The sequence below is a fragment of the Eublepharis macularius genome, chromosome 6, assembly GCF_028583425.1.
Source record: "Eublepharis macularius isolate TG4126 chromosome 6, MPM_Emac_v1.0, whole genome shotgun sequence".
Classification (NCBI taxonomy): Eukaryota; Metazoa; Chordata; class Lepidosauria; order Squamata; family Eublepharidae; genus Eublepharis; species Eublepharis macularius.
This window is the reverse complement of record NC_072795.1, coordinates 114,618,398-114,644,500: the sequence shown is the minus strand read 5'-3', so window position 1 is coordinate 114,644,500 and position 26,103 is coordinate 114,618,398. Positions and strand designations below refer to the sequence as shown.

The 26,103-nt window shown below is 42.4% G+C and overlaps 1 protein-coding gene across 1 annotated transcript; it reads left to right on the top strand.

Annotated features, from left to right (window-relative positions):
- Window positions 1-1,790: 1,790 nt before the first annotated feature.
- SUPV3L1 (Suv3 like RNA helicase) lies at window positions 1,791-24,389 on the top strand. Its single transcript, XM_054984160.1, has 15 exons — window positions 1,791-2,058; window positions 2,713-2,790; window positions 3,236-3,343; window positions 4,611-4,725; window positions 6,672-6,840; window positions 7,939-8,050; window positions 9,276-9,353; window positions 11,098-11,189; window positions 12,131-12,311; window positions 13,361-13,454; window positions 14,189-14,408; window positions 15,185-15,265; window positions 20,954-21,130; window positions 22,697-22,845; window positions 23,869-24,389. The coding sequence occupies exons 1-15, from the start codon at window positions 1,806-1,808 to the stop codon at window positions 24,344-24,346; spliced, it is 2,385 nt and encodes a 794-aa protein (XP_054840135.1). The 5' UTR covers window positions 1,791-1,805; the 3' UTR covers window positions 24,347-24,389.
- Window positions 24,390-26,103: the final 1,714 nt, after the last annotated feature.

Below are 26,103 nucleotides of genomic sequence, written 5' to 3'. Positions count from 1 at the left end.
TAGGATGTAAAGCGACATAATGGTGAAATCTATGGTCCCTAACTCATTAGTGAAGCATCTGAAACCCCCTCTCTACAACAGAGCCCTCCTATCTTAGTAAAAAGCCTTTTTGAATATTTTGGTTTTGCATTTGCAGAGAGACAGGAGGCTGGGGGCTCTCCTGACCCCAGGAAGGCTGTTTCACAGGGTAGGGGCTACCATACAGAATGCCTGTGTATGGGCAGCTGTTGATTTCACCCACGTGCAGGGTGGCACCTGCAGGAGACCCTGTCCAGATGAGTTAAGCTGATCTAGAGGAACATTGTGAGGGTTTAGCTTCACTAGAGAACTTTTTGGTGCAAGTGTCCTACAATTCTCAATGGGTGCCAAATGTAATCAAAGTCTTACTGGGATTAGGTACATTTCATATATTGCCCTTCATTTGACTGCTTGCTTAAAAGTAGACTTGTTAAATTGGTCCATTTGATATATATATATGCATATAAGTTGGTGAAAATAAATCTTGAGAAAACAATTCTTGAAGTAGTGCTGTATCTTGATATATTAGCCCCGATCCAATGTATTTTGGAATGGTTTCTTCTATTCACTTCAAATGTAGGAATTCCTTTGTGCATATCAGCTTCCTCTAGTGACTTCTATTAAAGCACATACCAAACAACTGTGTTGGAGCAAGCAAACTATTTGCAACGTCAATGCTTTTATATGCATCTAGCAAACATATTGCCTTAAAAGATAGGGATACTGTAAATAAATCAGTATGAAACCTGATGTGTCATCTTTTGGTCTCCAATCTATTTTGACTTAAACTTGAGGGAGCGACGTGATCAAAGTTTTAATTCAAAACAAAGTTTTATTTTACTTTTTGTACAGCTTCAAAAGGGATTTTCTTGAATTTTGGGTTAACTTTAAACTTTGAAATGTGCTTTTAAAAGTATTTCTATCACATATTTACTAGTTTGTGTGGTCAATTTTGGTGATATTTGCCAACGTGTAATTTATTTTACCTCATTTATACCCTGCCTTTCTTCCCAACGTGTACATAAATCTCTATTTTATTCTCACCAGAACTCTGTTGAGGTAGATTAGTTGACTAGCCCAAGGTCAGTCACCCATGGAGTTTCCATGGCAGAGTGGGGGTTTGACCCTGAGGCTTCCAGATCCTAGTCTGATGCTTTAACCAGTACACCACTCTGACTCTAAATAGGAACTCGTAAACATGAAGGTTTTTACTGTAAGGTTTGCGGTGGGCTGAGGGCAGCTGACGACGGTCCAATATGACCAAGCGCACCCAGGTTATGGGAAGCGCGTGGCTATGCGAAAGACTCATGCGGTTGCTGCGCGTGACACTAGACCACCGCTCGCGCCCTGCTTTTACTTAACAGGACGGGCTGTATTTGACCCTCTCAGAAGAGCGTGAAGCCAGGACAGACCAGGTGCGAGGGAAACGCTGCGTCGGGTAAGCGAAACGCGGGCCACGCTTGTACACACGTCACGCGAAGAAGCCTGCGACCTCGGGGTTTAGCGACGCGCCACACACGAGCGTGGCTGGCCGTCCCGCTGCCTGAGGATAGTGAAGGGCGAAGAGTATCGGCGCTTGTCGCTGCTTGGACTGAGAGTGGGGCGGGGGGAGCGTTGTGCTGCTGTAGGCGGGCCCCTTCAGTCCGGCTACGACTGCGCCATCATCTGCATTGGGGGGACTGTTTCACCCCGCGCATTCAGGCACTTGAGGAGCCAGTGCTGGGGACCTGGGTCGCCCAGCGATGACGCAAGCGCAGCGTGCCGACCAGCGGTAGCGCCCTGTTCTGATGTCTGTGAGTCGTTGCGCGCGGCTTCTTTCTCGGATCCGCTATGGGGGCTCCGTCGTTCTTCGGAGCCGGCAGGGCGGCCCGAGTCGGGCAGCCACGGCCGGAGCTTTCTCCTCCGCTTCGTCCGACGGCGGCAACGGCACAGGCGCGAAAGCCCCGGACACTTCCTTGTTCGTGCCCCTCTCTGTGATCCCGGTGGCGCTTGGCCCGGAGGGGGATGTCGGTACCGAGCTCACTCGCCCGCTCAATAAGAGTAAGCGGAGGGGCGGGAGGTGGACATGCTGGAGTCCCCCTGCTCGGCGGCTCACCGTCCTGATTCGGCTTTTGTGTTTGGCTGTAAACTGATTTCTGGCGAAGGCGCTACAGACAATGAGAGCCATCTTGTGGTGGTTGCAGTAGGGCTGGGAACTGGGGAGTCCCGGGTTCTCATTCCCACGGAACTCATACCACTGGCTATAGGCCAGTCTCCCAAGGTTATTCTAAGGATGTATGGAAGAGGAGAAACCGCCTACACACACACTGTAGTAGAATAGCAGGATGTGAGTCCAGACCCAACAAGATTTTCAGGGCATGAGATTTTTAGTGTCAGAGCTCCTTTCTTCAGATACGTTCCTATTTGTATCCTGATGAAGGAAGCTTTGACTCTGGAAAGCTTATACCCTGAAAATCTTGTTGGTCTCTAAGGTGCTACTTGACTTGAATCCTGCTATTCTACTGCAGGCTGCCCACCTGACACTATCTTTGGGGAAGGCACAATGTGGTAGACAGATGTTGGTCTACAGGAGATTTAAAGAAGAGTTATTTTATGTTCTTGATTACAGCTACTCCTTTCTCACATTTTATCCATGTTTGTATAATTAAGTTGTCTTGTTAATTAACACGCTACCTTTTGTGTTTTGTTTTCTAGGTGAAGTCCTGAAAGTATTGAATAAATTTTACAGGAGGAGAGAAATACAAAGATTAGGGGCAGAAAATGGATTAGATGGTATGAAATACTGGACTTATAAAACTGACAGTGCAATCTTAAGAAGAGTTACTGAGTGGGCTTAAACTGGAGTAGCTCTTTTTAGGATTGCACTGTGAATGTTGTTAGATGTTTCATCATGCTTTGGGGACAAGACATGAATTTAGTCTGTTCTTTAATCTTCAGTTGTTCTGAGCATGACTTATTTTTTAAGGTGCCTGGCTAAGACATACATTATTCAAATACTGGTTCCTGAAAGGAGTGTTCTTCTGTTACTCTTTCTTGAAAAGAAGTTCAGTGGCTATTTGCATTGATTGCTGTTTCTCAATGAAAGCAAAAGCACATTATAATTATTAAATGTTATTAAGAGATCCTTTAGTGTATTCTTGCTAGGTCTGTATTCTCAAATTTAGGGAGTGTGATGCTTGTGTGTAATGCTGAGCTATTTTTGTTTTTCCTTTCGCAGCTCGCCTTTTTCATCAAGCATTTGTAAGCTTTAGGAAATACATTATGGAATCGACTACATTGGGCCCTGATGTGCACATTATTCTCAGTGATATATGTTGTGGGGCAGGTAAGCATGAAGAATATCAATTGATTACATCATCATACTTTAAAAATATACATGCGTGAGTTTGATTTAGGGTTAGGTATTCTGGTCTGTTATATGGATGTGTGGGTGTGTGCTGGAAAAGAATTACAAACCATAGTCAGCTCTTTTTCATTCAAGGTCTTTACTGGAGTTTTTTTAGGTTGTTCGCGTGGGTATTCATCTTGCTGCTTTTTGTTACTTATATTGTTAGATCTAATAGTGAAGTCCTGGCCTCTGTGCAGATAACAGAAGCTATGCCATGGGATTAGCTCAGAAAATCTCACTAGGTTCTGCATATCTGGGGGAAACCCTAGGTATATAGAAAAATAAGATTTTTTTCCCCTGTGACTCTCCATATTAGAGGATTCTCCCACCAAGCACATGCCTTCCTGCAGAATTCAATGTGATTCACCTTTGGCTGAGGTTGCTGAGGTATCCAGAATGGTGACAGAATTTTCTCACAATTATCTTGTGAGTGTTAGGGTGCTGATTTGGTTGCTTTAGTGGTCTGAGGAGATGGTGAAGATGCCATCTCTTACGCCACTGTGGGTCCCTGAAGAAGAGTTCAGATACTTCACCCCAGTATCTGGCATCAGTGTGTGCATGTATATTTGCTGTATTTCACATACATAGAAATATTCTTAGTAACTTAATAAAAAGAACATTGGAAGATGCCTGCAGCAAGAGTCGAATATACAATTGATACTTAGTATGCGTTCTCTGCTTCCAGTACTTCTTTACTGTAGTTACTGTTCATTGGAGTTACATGTTATCTAAAATGTAACATCTGGGCACTGCTCTGCTTGTGTGGAGAGCTGTATGTGGATATTCCTACTATAGCAGGCAAGCAGCAGTGCATCAGGCCAGGGTTCAGCAACTCCTGAGGCCTTCTGTGCCTTCCTTTGGGGTGGCCATTTAAATTGAGTGCCAGGAGGAAAAGTGAAGCTGTGCTTATGGTAGCACCTTGGTGACTCTCTGCTTCTTGAGTGGAGGCCAGAAAGTAGGCATCCAGGAAGCATGGGGGGAGTAGGAGGGCAGCTAGCTTAGCCTGCGCTCCCCCGACTCCTTCTTTGTGATTCTCTTCTCCCTCTTCCCCTTTCACATGAGTAATCTCCATCCTCCAAGTAATTTGAAATGGTGCTGAATGTCTTGTGTTTAATTTGGAGTGCTAAGTCAGAAAAGTTATAAGACAGTTGGGTGGCAGATGGTTAGTGACGTTTTTATGTGTGTGCCTCTCTTCTGTTTTCAGGGCATGTTGATGATCTGTTTCCGTTTTTCATGAGACACGCTAAGCAGATCTTTCCTATGTTGGAGTGTATGGATGATCTGCGCAAAATCAGTGACTTACGATTGCCCCCCAACTGGTTAGTGGCTTTAGTTTAGCTTATCCAGTCTTTCATATGATTACCAGCTGTCATTTCAGTTTGTCTAATTTTATCTAATTCTTGTTGCTTGTGCCTAGCTTTGCTACTTTGTATTAGAATGAACTAAGGATTTTTTTTTCCTTTAAAAAAATTGTTGCAGATATTTATATGAAAATTTGGATTCTGGAATATGATATCCTGTATTTTTTTTCCTGTCTTCTTTGTAAAATGAATGTTTAGAACTGTTTAATGATCTGAATGTTTTAAAAATAGACCATTAATACATACTGCAAAATGAGAGAGTAATTAAGCCAGTTTGGTGTAGTGGTTAAGAGTGCGGGAATCTAATCTGGAGAGCCGGGTTTGATTCCCCACTCCTCCACTTGAAGCCAGCTGGGTGAACTTGGGCTAGTCACAGCTCTCTGGAGCTCTCTCAGCCCCACCCGCCTCACAGAGTGTTTTGTTGTGGGGATAATAATGACATACTTTGTAAACCGCTCTGAGTGGACATTAAGTTGTCCTGAAGGGCAGTATACAAATCAAATGTTATTATTATTAATAATAATAATAATAAACATTTGTATCAAGACTCAGCTATGTGTATCTAGGTTTCAACAATCTAGTAAGCTGACTGTACACCACCGATCTTCATCCTCCAAAATTGCAAACCGGCACTTATCTTTACTTCCGAATGCAGATGATGCCAAGCTTCTATCCAGAGCCCCAGTCAGCCTAAGGAGAGCCCTTAGGAAGTTTGCCACATTTTGTGAAACTGAGCTACTGACAATTAACTATCAGAAAACTAAAATAGTAGCTTTGGGGAACAGAGTGAAATCTAGGAATTGGGCAATTAATGGCCATCAGATTGAACAAGTTGATAGTTTTAAATAATAGGGCGTAGTTATAAAGGCCAACGGCTCTAGGGTTAAACACAGTCATTATGCTGCCAATCAAGGGGAAATGCCATACTGAAATTTTTTAAAACTCAAGGTGGACATTTCATTCCTGCAGCCCTAAAGTTATGCAAGGCCAAATCACTGGCGCAGCTGTTATGTGGAACATTTTTAGGACTGCCCTCCTCATGCTTTTCCCTGAAATTAGTCTAAATTTCTGGGAGCTGCTCTGCAAGTCCCAAACTGTGTATCTAATGCCTGGATACGATTGGAGTCTTGTAGTCTTAGGTTTGAAGCCAGGGTATGTATTCAATCCATTTATATGTGACTGAAAGGCCATTTTAACCCCATGATCCTTCAAGACAACTTCCAATCCATCTGGCTCAAGGCCCCATATTAATAGAATAGGCTTTTCCCCTCAGGTTCTCTTAACATATGGAGCCGAACAAGCAAAAGGAGTAATCAAACAAAGAACAGAGGATATTGAGCATCAGTCTGACATCTCCAATGCATCAAAACTTGAGGTCCTGCTAAATGTCAAAGGTACCTTTGATCCAGCAGTGTACTTGGCCTCTGTGGAAGAAAATAGTTTTAGAGGGGCGTTTGCTCTAGCTAGGTGCTCTGCTCTTCAATCTGCGGTTATCGAAGGCAGGTACAACATAATCCCCTACCCAGAAAGGTTGTGCTCGTGCCTGCTAGGAGAGGTCGAGTCTGTTGAGCATATATTCTTTAGTTGTCCATTTTATAGGGAGATTCATCTCAGATTTAATATCCAGTTACTTGGTATGATCCTCGGATATATAACCACCAATAATGCAATGCTCCACTGTTTTTTATCTGATAAAAAATTTAGGATTACATGTCAAGTTGCTAAATTATGTGTATTAATTCTTAAATGACGGGAATTGTATCTTTAAAAGTTCTTAAAGTTGGTCTTTTTTCCTTTTAATTGTATCCTTGGTTAATTAATTTGTATGCTGGTCTTAGGACCGTAATACATGAATGAATGAATTAATATGTGTATCTATTTGTATGTCTTTTCTTATATTCTAGGTATTCAGAAGCAAGGGCTATCCAAAGAAAAATTGTGTTTCATGCAGGTCCGACAAATAGTGGAAAAACCTATCATGCAATCCAGAGATATTTATCAGCAAAGTCAGGAGTATACTGTGGCCCTTTAAAGCTACTGGCACATGAGATCTTCCAAAAGAGTAATGATGCTGTCAGTATCATAATGGATGTCCATGCTTCTGTGAACCTGTGTGATTGGGGTGTGTGTGGACATTGGCTGTAATAATATTGTAATGGCTATTTATTATATACTGTTGTGGGCTTGCATAATATTCTTCACAGTCATATAAGCAAAAAACATATGCTGTACTCCAAGGAGAACATCATCTGCATTTTGATGGTGTGGGAGACAATTGGCCCAAAAGGTGGGCAAGAAGGAAAGGAAGAAGCAAGCACTTCTGCAAATACAATCGTGATATTTATAGTAACTTTTTCTTTGAAGTCATTTTCAATATTTGATTTTTTTCCGTTTAAAGCTTCTGGAAATACAATGATTATTAATTACAAAGCAAAACTGATACAGCACAGCAATATTTCGCTTGCCTTTGATCTGCAGCATAATTGCAAGTCCAGCGTGGGTGGCATCTGTTTGCCATCACACATTGTTGTGGCCATGAGGGCTAGAACCTTTTACCTCATAGTTCTTGTAAGTTTTAGAAACATGAAAGTTAAACTGATGTACCTTTTGGGGTCTCAGCAAAGGTGTATTAAAACTTACATTTTTAAAGAAGTCTGCATTCTCCAAACTATAGGGGATTTGCTTATTTGTGAAACCAATCTGAATATCTAAGATGCGGAAAAGATAGGAGAGATGAGATGCTGGCTGGGGAGCATGATAGTTGGGCGATGGAATGCAAATTGGGATGATAGAAGCCCTGGAAGGAAGTCTGGGGAAGGCTGCTAGCTTAAACTCATCACCAGAAAAAAAGTAATCATAGCATAGCCTCTGTTGGTTCTCTTCAGAAGGATTTTGTCAGAGAGACCAATGGAGAATTCATGGGACTTGTTTCCTTCCCCATTTGCTTCCTGAAGCTTCTGCTGGTTTGCATCCATTTTTCCTCTAGATCTACTGTAGAATGAAAATCAGGATGTCCAGGATTACAGAAAACTCCTGCTTTCTGGGCCCAGTGTTTTTGATACTAGGTTGCCCTCCCAGCTACATTTCAGTGTAGGACATTTGTGGGGAGATTCCTTCCTTTTGTTTCTTGCATCTTGGGTAATAAATGGTGTCCTTTTTTGGCCCTTATAGAATGTGCCATGTGATTTAGTGACTGGGGAAGAACGAGTCTGTGTAAATGGAGACGGCAGACCAGCTGAACACGTTGCTTGCACTATTGAGATGTGCAGTGTTAATATACCCTGTAGGTATCTCTTTTTTTTTTAAATTAAAAAGTTGCTATTTCAAGCGTGTTCAATCACGTCATGGAACATATATTCTACTATAGTGTTACCAAAAAAAAAAAAGATCCAGAGGAGTTAGCCGTGTTAGTCTGTAGTAGCAAAATCGAAAAGAGTCCAGTAGCACCTTTAAGACTAACCAACTTTACTGTAGATGCATCTGACGAAGTGAACTGTGATTCTCTAAAGCTTATGCTACAGTAAAGTTGGTTGGTCTTAAAGGTGCTACTGGACTCTTTTTAAAAAAAAACAGGTCAGACAAACTATAAACAGTGATGTATTTAATAGAATTTCTGAAACTGTTACACATTTACTGTGAGTTGCCATAGGCAAGTTACTAGGAAAGGAGGTGTGGCATTTTCCCTCTATGAGACCTGTATTATACTGCCTCCCTGCCTTTCTTAGCATTCCCTTGGATTTTTGCTGCCACCAAAGGCTCTTGCCTTAGCTCTCTCTCAATTTGACTTATAGATGATAGATTGACAGAACAATCAGTGTGAGCAGGTGGGAGGGTGGCAGCTGTGAGGTAAAAATGAGAGCATTTATTCTAGAAGAAACAGACATTTTATTTAACCAGTAATAAAATTTATTTTAAGTACATACGCTTAATGGTATCAGAGTATTTCATAAGTATATTGGTTTCAGAATAGATCATAAGCATGATGGCTTCAAGATAAGTACAGATCTTTAAACATTTATGAAAGGACTTGGTTACAAAGACTTATTTTTCCCACGATGCCACTTAGGCTGATTTCACCCAAGAAGTCAAACGCATACTCTTCTTCCCTCAGCGTTTCACTGACAGAATAACTCTCTCCACCCACAAGCACAGTCATCAACTGGCTGAACTTCTTTCCCTCTGAACATTTTAAAAACTTACAGTTCACTTTGCACTCTAGGGCACAGCTACCTTCCAGTCACAACATACCTTCACTCACCCATCCAGCTCCCCCTCTTTCTTGCTCTCTAGGCCTGCATTTTTCACCATAGCAAACATGCATTCAAAACCTAACATTATTTAGCTGAAATAAAACAGACAAAAATATTTATATAGCAAAACATAAAATCACGTAAAAGCAGTTTTTAAATTGACTAAATAAAACTGTTTAAATAATTTACCTTGGAGATGATTACTTCTTCACAAGTTGCCCTGCATCATTTACCCTTATATATACTTTTTTTTTTTAGATGAAGTGGCTGTAATTGATGAAATTCAGATGATCAGAGATCCTTCCAGGGGTTGGGCTTGGACGAGAGCACTCTTGGGTATGTCTTCTATGAGCGTCATCTCTTTAATTGCTTGTGTGTGCCTTCCTTTTCATATGCCTGTATCGAGAGGAGGTCTAGAATATCAATATAACCGGTACAGTTTGTTCCTCCTGCTTATTGTATTAGGGGCAAGTGGCAGGTTGCACACATGTTGCCATAGAAACCTTTTTCTGGTGCATGGGAAGACCCGCGCCCCCGGTGCAGCCTGTCAACTATATTCCAGTAGAAGAAGATTATTGCTGGCAGTTAAGGACCAGTCCACATTTCACTGAAGTCAGTAGTAGCAAAGTGACTATTAGACTGCCCTTTTCTCTTAGGGAATTGTAAATACCACAGTGAATGGTGAGCAGGGTTTCACTTCTGGAATGGATTTCTTCCATGTGCTGCTTCATGCTATCATCCCTTGTCTCCCATCCACAACTGCTTTTGTGGGTCAGGTAGTCCTTGGGAATAGGATAGGGTAAGTTGCTGAGGACTGTGGCTCAAGAAAGGAATCTGGAAATCCTTTTTTTTTTTTTTAACGTTGATAATGGTATGTTCTTTAATAGCATTTAAATAAGGCTTTGAATAATTACACACGCTAAAAACTAACATTCCAGAACCTCATTCCGCTTGGAAGGTTGGCCAAAACAGCCTTCTCTGCACTGCACGAAGTTTGATTCTGAACAAAGAATCTGGAAATCCTGGTCTCTCCCCCTGTTACCCTAAAGGGGGTCTCCTTGTGAGTTGGGGGAATCAGCATATAAGGAGACACTGTGAGAGGGGGTAACTATGAGATCTTCCACCAATGTATACCAGGATCATTCCCTTAGAGGACTTTCTAATAAACAGGCAGGGGGAGGGGGTTCAACTGGAATTCTTTTTTATTAAAGGAGCAGTAAACTGCAATCACACAGAGAACACACAGCATACACACAGGGCTAACTAGGAAGTCAGGAAGAATGAGAGTGATTCAGGGGAGGGCAATATTTACCAGTCCTGGGAGAGAAGAAGATCTGTGGGAGTAGCAGCAAGGACAGCCAGCGTATTATGGAAGGGAGAGGAGAGGTTTCAGACGTAGTCTTAAGAATGTGCGGAAGGGTCCAGAACACACACAGCTATGGCTGAGAGCAGCCCAATCTATAGTGTGAAACGTATCAATGTGGCAGATACATGTCTTCTGCTCCCCAGACAATAACTTAATGGCTGTCTCCGGAGGTAAGACAATGAATTGGGAAAGGCTCGATTGTGCATATCTAGACAGAACTATAGGTGAAAATAGGGATTGACAACCCACAATTGCTGAATAGGAGGGGCTATCAAATCCCTGAATAGCTCAGATTAAGAAGGGGGAAGATCGAAAGTGTGTGGATGAGATAAACTCAGGAACTCCTGGAAGACCTCTTTTGTCTTAAGACTTTGTACATCTCTGAGGTGTGGGGCTACTAGTTACTCTTGCCTCATGACTCACGTTCCAGTAATTTTCCAACTCCAGCCTGGCCGGGATCCATTCTGCCTAGCCAGGCAACATGCTTGATGCTCAGGGAACGTGAGGCAAAGGGATTTAGATATTACCATATTCATAAACTGCCCTTTTAGTGTGAGGGAGGGCTTGATTGCTAACACTGCTACTGTTTGAATGGAAATGACTTCCACGTGTACAAAGAGGTCCAACCCTGTATGTCTGAGTTGAGTACGTTTCCATTAAAATTGCTTTTATAATTGCCTTTCAAGTTCACGAGGGATTATTTTTTTCCCTTAGGGCTCTGTGCAGAAGAAATTCATGTTTGTGGGGAAGCTGCTGCTATCAACTTGGTGACAGAGCTGATGTATACGACAGGTGAGGAGGTGGAGGTGAGTGCCGTGCTGCTTTACAAAGTGTGCATCTTAACAATCTGAACAACATCTGGTGGTGTCAATCAACACCCCATGTTGTCTTTTAACAATTGAAGCTGGAACATCTTAAAGTATAACCATTGCAGAGGCAGCCAAAGAGTAGAACTTTTACAACTGATCTGGTTGTTGTGGACTAAATGATACAGGTTGATATGCAGTGAGTCCTGCCTCTATGGTTTAATTTTTATCAGGACTAGTGATAACCAGGGTATACAGAAACTGAAAAATAAATCAAGGAACAATATATTTTTTCTGTAGATGTTGGCTCCTCCCACCATGAAAACAAAAATCAGTTGAATAATTCATAGGTTTTATTTGCAACACAGACCACATCTCATTTATTTACTTTATAATCCACCTTTTTTACTGAGTTCAAGGTGGATTACACAGTGTAATCCAGTACAATCATCAATTGGGGCATTCAATAAAGAATACAATAGAGCATAGATTGCAGAAATCCTGAAATAAGCAGAAATCTGATACAGAGCTAGAGCATGTATTTCTGACAAACTTTCTGCCAGATGGGATGCACTCAGGTTAAATGGCTGTCTTGCCTCATAAAGGGAGTGAGTGCAAATTAGGATCCTTAGTTTCTACAGTAATTCCATTGCCAAGACCACAAAAGTATCATAGGTAGAATGAAATCTGGGCACTGTTTACCACAGCGCCCCCTTGTTGCTATATGGCAAACTGCATTTACAATTGGGGCGGGGAGGGGGGTCCCAATCAGTTCGCAGTGGAGAGAGCTGCTGTTTGTGCTGGTGGCGGGGAGGAGGGACCACTGCAGACATGCAGTTCTTGGTGGGCACCTCAGGGAGCTTTCTGAATCACTGCCCTGCCCTCCTGTTCCTTACAGTTCTGTTGTGGTTTCAGATGTAAACTCTGCTGTCTGTTGTTAGGTGAGAAACTACAAGAGGCTTACCCCTATAAAGGTGCTGGATCAGGCCCTTGAATCTCTGGATAATCTTCGTCCTGGTGATTGCATCGTCTGTTTCAGCAAGAGTGATATTTATTCAGTGAGCCGGCAGATAGAAGCACGTGGGTTGGAATGTGCTGTCATATATGGAAGCCTGCCACCTGGTAAATATTGTTACTGTCTGTTGTGGAGAAGTGGGGTGGGAAGTGCCTTCGAGCCGTTGGCATAAGTGAAGAGTAATTTTGAAATGCATCCGCTTGGCATTTGGTTATTGAATCTTGTACAGCATTAAGCAGATTTTCTTGGCACAATGACTTCTCCTTTTGCCCCACAGAACTTCATTTTACCTCTTATTCTTTGGTTAGATGATTTTTACAGAGGGGTTTGATTACCTTCAGGATGTAGAGGCTGTAGCTGAGCTTAGCAGCCTAACGTGTTCAACAGCATGCAGTCCAGCCTTGCGGCCTTGTTTAATTTCCTGTTAACTCTGGCACTGCTGCAAAGCCGGCACTTATTGAGGGGGCCTGCACTGCCCCTTTGCTCCCACAGGTGGTACCTCATTTTGCATGCAGCAGAGCTGGCTTCTGTATAGATCTTGCAATACTTTTGAAGGAAGAAGGAAAGCAGTGATCTTCCCGCTGCTGGCTTAGCGAATGCTGCTGTCCTGAAGAGCTGCCCAGCTTGCTCGGAGGCACCATCTGTGTGAACCAAGGTGTCCACGTGGGGTGATGTCTATGCAGTACTGGGCTAGGATCTGGGAGACCCAAGTTCAACCCCCTGCTTTGCTGTTAAGCTCACTGAGCTGATCTTGGGCCAGTCAATGCCCTCAGCCTCCCCTACCTTATAAGGTGGCTGATGTGGGGATACAGCGGAGAATAATGCCAGCTGCTTTGGGGATTCCCTTGGGAAGGAGAGTGGGTTATAAATATTTAAGTCAAGTAACATCCCATTGTTATCATGATAGTCACAGTGGCCACATCTGCACCACCCTGCAAGGAGGCACCAGTTCCACCTAAACGAGGTATGCAAGCGCCATTTCACTGCTTCAGTGGTGTTGCTGCCTTCATAGGTTGTGTTTCTCACTGTCCACTGTGAATGTTGCCGCTTAAATGCAGGGGAACTTAAAACCGTACACACAACATCTTAAAATGAAAGCATGGATGCAACTGCATCCCTATTTGGGACACAGTTCACAGTGGTTGAATTGTTTCAGGAACGAAGCTTACTCAAGCCAAGAAATTCAATGATCCTGATGATCCTTGTAAAATCATGGTTGCTACAGATGCCATTGGAATGGGGCTCAATCTGTAAGTATCCCAGGTAAACGAAAGTTTATGCTCGAGTGAAGTGCATCTAGCAGTGGTTCGCAGCCTTTTCAGGATCTTTCTCTCAGTTACACTTCTCCCATTTGGCTTTTTTGAATTCTGGAACAAACTGTTGATTTGGAGCAAGATTCTTTGATGCATCAACCTCATGAAGGTTGACAGTCCACCATGTTTGTTTTTTTTAAAGTAAATACCATTTGAGAGAACAAACGCCCCTACTCCTGCTCAACCTGACTGTCTGGCAGTGAAGCTCGCTTCCCCTCTCAAGGCCTCCGCTCTTCCAGGTTTGAGAGAGCTTTTCATGCCATGTGGGAAGTGAACGTCCCAACCGAAACTCTAATGTGGCTGGGCCAGAGATCGTTCGTCTCCAAGTGGCTGCACTATGCCTGTTCATTCCTCTTTCCTTACCTACGCCTGGTGGCAGTTGGGTGAGAGTTGAAGGTTGGACTTTGGTACTTGGATGGTGTATCTCAGAACAGACATTGGGTGATTGGCTTGAATGAAACAAAGGGGACAGCAGGAAAGAGGGGGAAGTTCCTTTCGTTGCAGTATTACTTCCATTGGAAGTCTTCTACTTCCACTGTATTCCAGCCATTACCTTCATGTTTCCAGTTAAAGATTGCATTACGTAGAAAAATACTTGCAGAACTTATAAAATGCATTAATGTGTTGTCTGTGACTTTGCTGCCAATCTTTTGTCTGTGCTTTGGTTCTAGGAGCATAAAGAGAATCATTTTTAACTCTCTGATCAAGCCAGCTGTCAATGAGAAAGGTGAAAAGGAAATGGATAACATCACGACTTCCCAGGCATTACAGATTGCTGGGAGAGCTGGGAGGTTTAGTAGCGTGTTCAAAGAGGGGGAAGTCACTACTATGCATCGCGATGACCTTCCATTGTTGAAGGAAATCTTGAATAAATCAGTGGATTCCATAGAGGTAGGATGGATCTCTTCTGAGTATTCTAATCTTATTGAAGTGTTTTACAGTTGTCTGATCAGTTCGCTACATTTGCAGTGTGGTAACCTCTTATCATGAATTGTGCTGATGGAAGAGGGAGGGAGAGGGGTGATTTTTGTCCCCTTCTGCACCTTGAGCGCACGCACACACACAAAAGACCCACATGGTATGGATTTTTTAACTATGGGAATCATATTTCCCAGGGTCAGAAAGGGCAGGGAAACAAGGCAAAGATCTGCACTCCTCATTAATCAGTGATCTTTTAAGTTTAGTTTATTTGGATTCACAAAATCCAGCTCACTGCTCTTATCAGTTGCTGCCCTGCCCCAAACTATGCCAGAGGTGGTGTCAAGATCTTCTTTGGCCTCTTTTCAGAGGACTGTAAAGCATTTTGGTTTCAAAAGGCTTTCTTGGTCTGGCTTGGCTTGAGTTGTAATTGGAACGTAGTTGATTTATGTTGGGTGTTTTTAATTGTTCCTTATGTATGTTGAATTGTTTTCCAAGCTGTCCTGAAGCGATGGAAAGTGCAGGGTGTAAATAAGCCTAGACACAGTGTTTGAGCTCTTTCTCTGAGTAGCTGTTAGGCTTCCTCGGCTTGATACTGTGTTTAAGGGGTTTGTGCATGCTGCACATAGTTAGTTACATGGGCCACCATGAGCTTGGTGTGCCACCATGTGTTGCAGCTCATCAGTGGTCAAATGCAGTAAACTTTTTCTGTTAAAAAAATTTAAATACTTCTATTTTTCCCTTCACAGACTGCTGGCCTGCATCCAACTGCTGAACAGATTGAAATGTTTGCATATCATCTTCCCGATGCCACCCTCTCCAATCTAATTGTAAGATCAAAAGGCCTATGGACTCTTACTTTGCTTTGAGCAGCTGTTAAAATGCTGCATTTTTCTGCCTAGGGCATGCCTCTTGGGACCTCGGGATACTCTGCGCTTTTAGGGCTTTGTGAAATGGAAATATATAAAATGCTGCTTTTGCAGGTGACGAGGCAGGCGGCTATTAAAATTTAGCAGGCACGCATCATTAGTAGCTAGAAGCTGTAGCAGGAACAGTGCCTACTGCATGAGTAGATCCCTTGATTTTAAAATAAATCTTAGAACACATACAAATATTTAAAAACCCAAAACAATAAGATACACATCCACATATTATACTAAAATTAGTCAGTCAGTATTCATGTTGCTGTATTGAAAATCGTTCAAGATCTGGGTAGACATTTGGACTTCCGGTTTGGGATTCATGGAGGTCTAACGCAGCTCCATTTGTGGAGCTGACCGGATTGCCGTTTTAACCGGCCGGAGGGGTGAAAATAACCCGCGGCCGACTGCTCTCAGGCGGGGAGCAGGCAAAGAACGCTCAAGACCCTAGGGTGAGTTAGATCTCGGACGAGGGGGGGCTCTACACAAGGAGTCTCCCCCCCGATCCTTGAGGTCCCACCTTGCGACGGGTCGGCTATAATCTCTGCGGCAATTTTGGGGCCAATTCGGCTGGCATAAGACCTACATACCCAAGCTTCGATCGGGGAGGGAAGTCGAGAGGAGAATTTAAGATCGAAACAGCGATTACAACCCGAGAAAGCTGGAGAGAAGGTAAAGATCGCTATCTCTTGAAACGGGACAGATTGATAAAAACAGAGAGGAAAGAAAGTAGACTTTTAAACTGCAACAGACTAGCGAAAAGGAGGTGAAGACTCGGCAGGAGTTGTATTTTAAAAGAGACTACCTGTGGTTTTGGAGCTGTGGGAAAAAGACACCATCGCGAGACCTGCTGTGGGAAGACGGGAGACAGGAAGTGCGTAACAACAATAGAGTGGCTGGAGGGAAGCGGCCCTTGCCAAAGGACAGGAAGTGGGGAATCGTCATCTTTGAAAGTGGAAGGGTCGTGGCTTCAGCGGAAGAGGAAGTAGGCCATCTTGGATTATAATAACATAGAGAAACCATAGAGAAAAGACGCCCGACATTTTGGATATAAAAAATTAATTTTGGCAAAGATTGGGACATTTAAAAAAAAGGAAAACGTTTAATTATACGCCACGGAGCTGAGGAAGAGAGCAGATTCGTGGGAGCGAGCTAAAGCAAGCCCCACGATGTCGAAAAAAGAGTGGCAATCGGCAATAGAAAACTTGGACAAAAAACTTATAGACATGATGAAAGAACTTAAGGACACGAAATTGGAGCTTATTAAAGAGGTCAAGGAAGTTACACAGACAGTAAAGTCGGAGCTGTCAGAAGTGAAAAAAGGTGTGGAAACGATTAGCAGTGAATTACAAGGAACGCAGCAGAGAGTTAAAACAGTAGAAGACGCGATGGAGAATTTAATAGACACGCAACAAACAGAGATGAGGCTGGTGAAGGGGAGGATGTCAGTTGCAGAAACTAAACACATGGAGAAGCAGCTTCGTTTTCGTGGTCTGCCAGAAGTGGAAGGGAAGTCAGCGCAAGAACAGATGACTGAGGTGTTGGCTGATTACCTGGGGAAGGAGGAGGAGGAAATTGTGGCTATCCTAGATGTGGCGTATCGTGTGAATTCGAGAATTGCAACCCAGAGGAACTGGGATTTTATGTTTGCCACTATGGAAAAGCTACAACTGGGAGAAAGATTCGTCAGAGCAATCAAGGAAATCTATAGAGACCAGACTGCAGCAATTGTAGTGAATGATGAATTGACCAAAAAATTGACGATTAGTAAAGGAACAAGACAAGGTTGCCCGTTATCTCCATTGTTGTTCATTTTAGTATTGGAGATTCTGATGATACAAATTCGACAAGATGAGGAAATACGAGGAATAAAAATAAAGGACTACACATATAAGGTCAGAGCATTTGCAGACGACATAATGTTAATTGTAGAAGACCCACTGGAGAACATGCCAAAAGTGATAGGTAAGATCAAGGAGTTTGGAGATTTGGCAGGTTTCTTCATTAACAAAAAGAAGTCAAAGATATTATGCAAAAACATGACTAAGCAGAAACAACAATTGTTAATGGAAACAACGGATTGTGAAGTAACTAGTAAGGTGAAATACTTGGGAGTTGAGCTGACTGCAAAAAATATAGATTTGTTCAAGAATAATTATGAAAAATTATGGACTCAGATAGAGAGAGACTTGATCAAATGGAATAGATTGAACCTGTCATGGTTGGGCAGGATTGCAGCAGTTAAGATGAATGTGTTACCAAGAGTAATGTTTTTGTTACAGACAATACCAATCATCAGAGACTCTAAACAATTTGAAAAATGGCAGAGGAAAATATCAGATTTTGTTTGGGCAGGCAAGAAGCCTCGAGTGAAAGTAAAAGTTTTACAAGATGCAAAGGAGAGAGGCGGAATGCAACTGCCCAATCTGAGACTTTACCATGATGCAATCTGCCTAGTTTGGCTAAAAGAGTGGATGACATTAAAGAATAGGAAACTATTAGCCCTAGAGGGATATAAAAAAATTTTTGGATGGCACGCATACCTATGGCATGACAAAGTAAAGGTCAACTCGATGTTCCTGCATCATTTTGTAAGGAGAAGTCTATTTACAATCTGGAAGAAGTATAGAACTTACTTACAAGAAGGAACCCCCTTGTGGGTGGTTCCATATGAGGTGATAGATCCGAGAGCTGTGGATAATGAACAACAATGTTTAACGTATAAAGAAATAACTAAGATTGAAGTATCTAAACTTAGAATAAAGACGCAAGAGGAACTATCACCTAACTATGATTGGTTTCAGTATAGACAGATTAGAGACTTATACAACTCAGACTTTGCAAAAGGGGGCATACGAACAGAGAACTCGGAACTAGAGCAGACCCTTCTTAAAGAAGACAAGAAAAGAATATCCAAGGTATACCAAGTATTGCTGAAATGGTATACTGAGGATGAGATAGTTAAAACACAGATGGTGAAATGGGCTATAAATTTCAATAAAGAAATAACAATGGAGGCATGGGAATACTTGTGGAAAACTACAATGAAGACAACGACATGTACTAATATTAAAGAGAACATTTTCAAAATGATCTATCGTTGGTACATGACACCAAAGAAGATTGCGCTAGGGAATTTGAATACTTCTAATAAATGCTGGAAATGTAAGAAACATGAGGGCTCCCTCTATCATATGTGGTGGTCGTGTGAGGTAGCTAGGCAGTTCTGGGGGGAAATAATAAGAGAAATGAGTGAAATTTTACAGTTTCAAATAAATAAGAACCCAGAACTCCTGCTGCTAAACTTGGGAATGGAGGGAATTCCAGCCCATCATAGGACGTTGATTTTTTATATGACTGCAGCAGCTAGACTTTTGTATGCGCAGAAATGGAAAGTACAAGAAGTACCAACTATTGAAGATTGGATCTACAAATTGCTGTATATGGCTGAAATGGACAAGATGACAAGAAAACTGAGAGATCTGGACTCAGGGCAGTTCAACACAGACTGGGAGAAGCTGAAACAATACCTGGAGAAGAAATGGGAGGTGGGAGGAAAACTGTGGCAGTTTGAGAACTACTGAAATATAATAAAAGTATAAAAGAGAGGGGTGACTTTACCGGGGGAGGAAGAGAAATGTGAATTTATAAGCAGTTAGATTAATTGATTGAGATATATATAGATATGTATAGGTCAACTGATAGAGAATAATTAATGATAAGGTTTAAACATGAGGATTGACTAACTAACAATATTTTCTTTCTTTGACAAGATTTATATGCACCAAACTGAATGTATAGAAGAGTTAAATTGATTGAGTATCTGAGGAGTTATATAGAATTACCATAAAAAGTTGAAATGAGTAATATATAGAGAACAAATCAAATTGCTTGATTTAAATGTGGGAAATTTTTATGGTTTATGATATATAGGTTTATATAGAACTATTCAAAACTGGAAAATGGGATAAATTGTTTATCTAAAGACGTATAGTTTGGGTGTATAATAATTAAAGGAGTTAATGATGCACTGCTTAATATAATGGAGAATGTATATCTGTTTTAGACAGAGGAATTTAATAGAAGCAAGGGAAAAGGGACAGAGGGTGGGAAAGCTGTTGGAAGTCAACAAAAGGGGGGGAAAGGGAGGGGGTTAGAAACGAAAAATTAGGGGAAAATTGATTGTAATGTAAAAATAAAAATGTTCTAACCCAATAAAAAATTTTTCAAAAAAAAAAAGATCTGGGTAGACATTTAGAGACCGTGTTTCTGTGATGGTTTTGTACTTCACATTGGACATAAAATGATCTACTTGGAGTTCTTAAGTGTCAGATCTTAAAAGATCACTGTAGTTTGAACTTCTTTCTAGCCCAGTCCTTTATTTAGCGTACACTATCCTTTCTACAGTTCTCATATAGAAAATCAAAGTCTTGATCCCTTACTTACGTGCAATTGGCTTCCTTATGTCATGGACTAGATTTAGCTTTCTTTTTAAAAAAGCCAAGAAACCACTGAGCAGATTTATCTGATCAGTCAGTGCACTCCTACAAAGCTTGAGATCTTAGATGAGAGATTTGCCATGTGAATCCAGCAAGCTCTTCTGTGCCTTCACACTGGGATTTTTTCCTCTGAAAAGCAGACTGCTCCCCACTTGTGCTGTGAACTTCTTGGCTTCTGGCTGGATTCGGGCCATAATACTCAGCCGAAACCTTATTACCAGCATCTAATCACTCCTTTTTCCTTTGGTTTTTTTTTTAAAAAAATCATGCTGTAATCTTAGACTTCAAAAACTGTTTACTTTCTTTTGTCTCATTCTAGAAACACACACAAAAGCATCAGAGTTGCCTGGGGGGAACCATCACATGTTCAGAGCTGGAACGCAACAGGCTTCCCATTCGTTATCAGTAAAATCTAGGTGCTGCGTGTAAGGAGTGGGTGTGATAGTTTCTGTAGCTTCCTGCATACAAAGTGGGAATGCAGAAGGAGAAGAGCAGCTTGAGACAGAGGAATGCTGTTACTTTGCTGCCCTTGATCATTACACGGAACAGTGTCCTTTGTTCCTTCCCGGCGGCCCGCTGAGACTAATTTCTTCCCAAAGCCTGTTTTTCCAAGAAACCATTTTGGAATCTTTCTGTGCTTATCTCATAGTGGCACTGCACAAGCTCAGCATTCTTCGTCCTGAGAATCTTGGCTCTTTATTTTGAAGAATCAGGCTTCTAGCCCTTATGGCCTACAAGGATAAGCTTGAAAGCACATGAGCAATGCTTGACATCAAAATCTTGAGGAAAGAACTGAGTAGGGTTATATAGTTAACAAATAGAAACAGAATAAATTATACGAAGCAAATGCCTATTATGTTTCCATTGGTCTGATGTGCAAAATGTCCAAATTGTGGCCTTCAACTTTCCTTGCCACAGAAATTGGACATTTTGTGTACCTAGTGCATGCACTCAGAGGTCTTGGTGCCTGTTGTTGTAACTCGCACTAGTGCAACTGTGTTTGGAAAGGACCCTGGAAGCTTTTGTTGGTTTTTATGAGGTTTTAAACATTGACAGAGATCCCTTTTCTGACTGCTTGAACTGTAATATTTTTTAACAGGATATTTTTGTGAGTCTCTCTCAAGTGGATGGCCTTTACTTTGTCTGCAATGTTGATGACTTTAAATTCCTAGCTGACATGATTCAGCACATTCCTCTGAACTTGAGAGCGAGATATGTGTTCTGCACAGCACCCATCAACAAAAAGCAGCCATACGTGTGCACGTCACTGTTGAAGGTAAGTGATTTGCATCTGTATGGTAGCATCTAGTGTGGGTGGGTGCGTGTAGGAATGGGTCATAGGTTGCCTGTATGTAATACTTGCTCAAGGGTGTATAACTTTTGGGGATTCCCAAAGAAACAGCTGGAAAGGATAGTTTGGGTTTTGCAGGACAGGTTGGCCAACTGGTTTGTTTGGGGGAATCATAAAGCGGGCTGCAACCTTGGTCAGAGACAGTGGAAGCACCAGGTCAGCTCTTTGGCAATGGCTCTGGTGCCCTATTAAAATGGTACAAGATAGAGCATTTCTGTGCTCAATTCAGACGCCTGTAGGCTGGCTAAACCTCCTTCATCTGTTGCCGTCGTGGGTCTGCAGTTGCTTGGAAGGCAATGCATGGCTGGTGGATAATAAGAGTTCAGGCCTTTGTACTCAGAGCCCAGATTCTTTGCCCTTTCAGAAGAAGGGGTGCATGTCTGGTGTATCCTAATGCTGATATAACCTCATGAAGAGGTATCAGTTTGCAGTGCATGAGTTACCAGTTACTTCTGGGAGATGTTGGTTCACAGGGGAAGGAGGAAAGAGATGCCAAAGGATGATTCTGCTGCCTTACTCTTTTTGGGTTATGATTCAGCCACAAATCCATACAGACGTACATGTGCTTTGAGGAGATCTTCCTATGGCAATAACAAGGTGCCCTGTGCAGTAAGTGTTTGAAACAGATGGGACCTGCTTTAGTGGAGAAGGCTTCCATACATCTCATATTAGGCTTTTTCGTTCACTATAGACTTGTTGATTCAGTCAAGCACAGAATGCAATTTAGAATCGCTTGCTGAACTCTCAACTATTCAGAAATATTTTTTTACAATACTTTTTAGAAATACTTTTTACTTTTTGATCAGAAAAGAAGGCAGGTGGCTACAAGATCTCCTGTCATCCTTACACTGCCTAGGAAAGAAGTTCCTTGGAAATCACACAAGGATTTCCTTTCCCCTCCTTCCCCTTCTTTCCTTTTCTTTGCACCAGAGCCAAGGGTAACACAGTCGTGGAAGCTGACAGTTGGCCATGGGCCAGCTCCATTAACTGTCTCAGCTGACTTTGCTCCCTCTTCTCTAATGGTGGCCCATATAAATTCCTACTAATGAGGGTTAGGGAGGATAGTCATCTGATATCCCTCACTGAACCAAAGAGTGTGGGATGTGCGATGAAAACCTTTACGCACCCACAGTAAACTATAAGGAGGCTCAGGCTTTAGAGGCTCAGGGATTTTTTGGTGTATTGACTGCTTTTCCTTCTTGTGATGGCTGTCTTCAAATACCAGTAAGAAAACATCTTTGTAATGTGCTTAATACTAAATTATGTTCCATGTCTTTGCCTTCCTGTGCTACACAGTTGGATCTTACAAGTTGAATAGAAGCCTTAAGCAAAATTTCTGCTATAAGTTACTGTGCCTGACCTTGGTAAGGGTAGCTTTCTTTAAACAGTGTTTGGGAATATGAGAGATTAATGTTTGTAACGAAAATAACTTTAGTTCTTTAGGAAATCTTGCTGATTGCTCCTACAACTCCTGCATTTTTTATTTTCTAGTTTGCACGGCAGTTCAGTAGAAATGAACCTCTGACTTTTGATTGGCTGTGCAGACACATTAATTGGCCTCTGACCCCACCCAGGAATATAAAGGAGCTTGTTCACCTGGAAGCAGTTCACGATGTCCTCGATCTCTATCTTTGGCTGAGGTATTGAAAAGGACACTTGGTTCCTTCTGTTCTTAATGAAGGGCAGCTTTGGGGTATGAGGAAGTCTCCACTCTGGAGAAGAGCTGATTCCAGCAACACCTCCTAACATGACACAGTCCTCTTGTAGGATTGTACCACTTCAGAAATCCACCTGTTCAAACTCCTCCCCGATGTGGAAATCTGACACTCCCAGAAACGAGTTTAAGCTTTTCCTTAATGTGTAACTTCCTATGCGAAAGTAGATTTTGATCCCCTCTATGCAGTTTCAGCGGATATCTGTACTGCATCAGAAGCTACATGTTTCTGTCACCTGCAAGTTGAAACTACATAAGAATTGCATCTCAGAGGCCCCAAAGTGTATGCAAAATCACCTGCAATCAGTCTCTGTGATCAAAACATTCTTTGGATTGGTTTGTTAGACACTGCACTAATGCAGAATAGAAACAGAGTTGCTTGGAGGCAGAGAAATAGGTGAGAGTCAGTTGGGTTAAGAATGGTTAGAGTGTTGGACTTAAATCAGGGACACTTTGGATCAAATCCCTGCTCAGCTATGACTCTTGCTGTGGGCTGTAAAATGGGGGTAACCCTAATGGATCCCCTGGAGAGTCTTGGAAGGAACAAAGGAGGCAGTGTAATTAACGTCCCTTATAGACTGCTTACATAGATCATTTCTACTAGGCCGCACATCAGTTGTGTGTGAATTTTTTCGACAGCCGGTTGGATGCAAGAAGTCCCTTCCATTAAATGTAGCATCTCTTTCTGGCATAGAAAGTCAATCGATCCAGCCCTGTCTGTTCTTCAAGAAATCAGTGTGCTTGCTCTAGATGTTACGAGTGGGAACGGGAAACATTTTTTCTGTAACTGCGTTTTGAATAGACAGAAATATATAAAACTGATCATCTGTCACCCCATGGTTACTAGGATTCAGAGAAGGTGTTGATACTGGAGGAGAATAGCCTTTGACTTCTCAGGATTCCTTATAGTGGCAACTTACCCAATGCTCCCATTTGTGTTTTCTTCCAGTTACCGCTTTATGGACATGTTCCCAGACACCAGCCTTGTGAGAGATATCCAGAAGGAGCTGGATGACATCATACAAATTGGGGTGCTCAACATCACGAGACTAATCAGAGTTTCAGAAGCCACATCTGGAACGGTGGCTGTCCCAGATGATTTCCCGCTTCAGAGAACTCACATTGGTGATGGGATGTTGAATGCAGAAGACCTTCCACAGACTGACCAAGCACCTCTCCAGAATGATGCCAAGGCCCAAGGGCAGCGAAGAGCAAGGGGCTCTAAAGCACTGGGCTACAGGTCAACTGGAGTGCAGGTGGACCCCCCAGCTCGAGTCCGGGGTGCTTTGGCTGCTAGACTGGTACAGCAAGGACTCCTCAGCCAGGATTTGCTGAAACAGCTGGAGCAGGAGTGGTTAGCTCAACACAACGGGAATGCTGATGGTATTACTAAGAACACTGATCCCAATGGGAAGAAGAGAAAGTGAAAACGATAGATCTCTGTGAAATAAAAAAGGTTATTTAGTAACATTTTAGTTGTGTATTACCAGAAAATGCATAGTGCTTTTCCCGCATAAGCCACAAAGACAAGTCTCTGCTCTGAAGAGCTTCCAGTCCAAAGTTTGATGGGGTGGAGTCTACCAAGTGATGGGAAAGAGAGGCAAGAGTGTAACGAGGGGTGAAGGTGAACAAGTGCAGGCAGAGTGGGTGAGCAGCATTTGGGGAGGGAGCCTTGGGTATTAAGCAAGGGATTTAGAAAAGCTGTACAAGTTGCATTTCCACAAATGTATTTTGAACCCAAAGTTGACCTGAAGGGATTACTCCTTTTTGTGTTGGAAAAGTTGAGCTTGAAACAGTGCAGTTCACTGATTAAGTCATGTCACAAAGTTCAGGCTCATTTCTCTTAGAGTGCAGCATAGTTTGCAGTTTAACTCCTTCTCCAAGGTACATAGTTCAGCAGATAAATGGCAATATAAATGATAATCTACAACTTCACAGGAAATGAGATGATTAGAATGGTGAGCCAAATGCTTTTCCTTCTTGCTTTGTACCTCTCCTGGGTAGAAATGCCAGCACCTTTTTAATTGCCCTCCATATTAAGGAAGTACTGAACTTATTCTTTAGCTAAGTTCTAGAATACCCAGCCCATTTATTTCTTCATAGGAAATCAAGATTATTCTTGAATAAAACTTTTAACCACCTACACACACACCAATGGGAGCAGCCCGATAGATGCCAAAGTGCCCCCCCCCCAAGTTAGCTGCAGTGTTCATCCCGACTCAACATCAACATGGGATCTCACTGCAGGGAAGTAGCCTTTTTCTCTATTTAGGGTGGGAAATGTCCACTTCAAGGAAGGGCTTCATTCTTTTGAAGCTGTAACATGAATCTCAAAAGATAAACTATGTTTGTAGAGAGCCCGTTTCTGAGTTCATAGTTTGGAAACCTTACTGAGAAGAGCTTTGCTGCCATTGAAGTAAATGGTGTTGCATTTATGCTGTGCTCTCACTAACTTGTTTTATGCCACCCACAAGACCTGTGGCATGGATGTTGCCTATGACGCTTGTGGGTGTACGTCCATCTGTCCATTCATCCAGGGCCTTGTTGCTACGAGGCTAAGAGAATGGGGCAACGGAGCCAGCAGTAACAGCTGGCAAGGAACTGGACATTCTGGTTATACGACCTGGAAGAGGACCATTTGTTGGTGGCAGATGGCTGTGCGTGGCGTGAAAGATGGGACACGACTGTTAATGCACAGCTTTTGAGAATAGCTGTTGAGTGCTTGATCCACTGGGTAACAGCCTCTGCTCAGGGCAAATGGTGACTCTGTTGAAGATTAATGACCTCTCACTGGCCCAAGGTCAACTAAACAAATGAGTCAAAAGGGGGCTGCCCTGAGCTGGTTCCGTGCTTTTTTGAGCCTCTAGTGCTGGAAGCCAAAAAAGCAGAAGCAAGTGCTATGGCAGCCAGGTGGAGGGGGTGGAGGAGCAGTAGCCACATGATGGAGAGCCAGGCATGGGGCCTAAAAATGCTGGAATCACGCTCTTGAGCTGATTACCACTACATGGGGGGTAGGTATGGCAAGCTAAAGTTTTCCATTGATTTGTTAAAACTTCTGTTGGGTTTAAACAGCTCTGAATGAATGATTCGTTGTCTTGAAGAGTCACTTGTGCCATTTTGAGAATGATTCAGCGGTTCTCAAACTTCAGGTCTTGACTCTCTCCCAGGGTGGTTGCAAAGCTCA

What these genes read in the sequence shown, in the direction of transcription:
- SUPV3L1 (XM_054984160.1), top strand. Translation starts at nt 1,806, where the DNA reads ATGTCTGTGAGTCGTTGCGCGCGGCTTCTTTCTCGGATCCGCTATGGG. An exon ending in GTGCAGTGTTAATATACCCT is followed by an intron (nt 8,051 to 9,275) that starts GTAGGTATCTCT and finishes TTTTTTTTTTAG; the next exon opens with ATGAAGTGGCTGTAATTGAT. An exon ending in TTGGACGAGAGCACTCTTGG is followed by an intron (nt 9,354 to 11,097) that starts GTATGTCTTCTA and finishes TTTTTCCCTTAG; the next exon opens with GGCTCTGTGCAGAAGAAATT.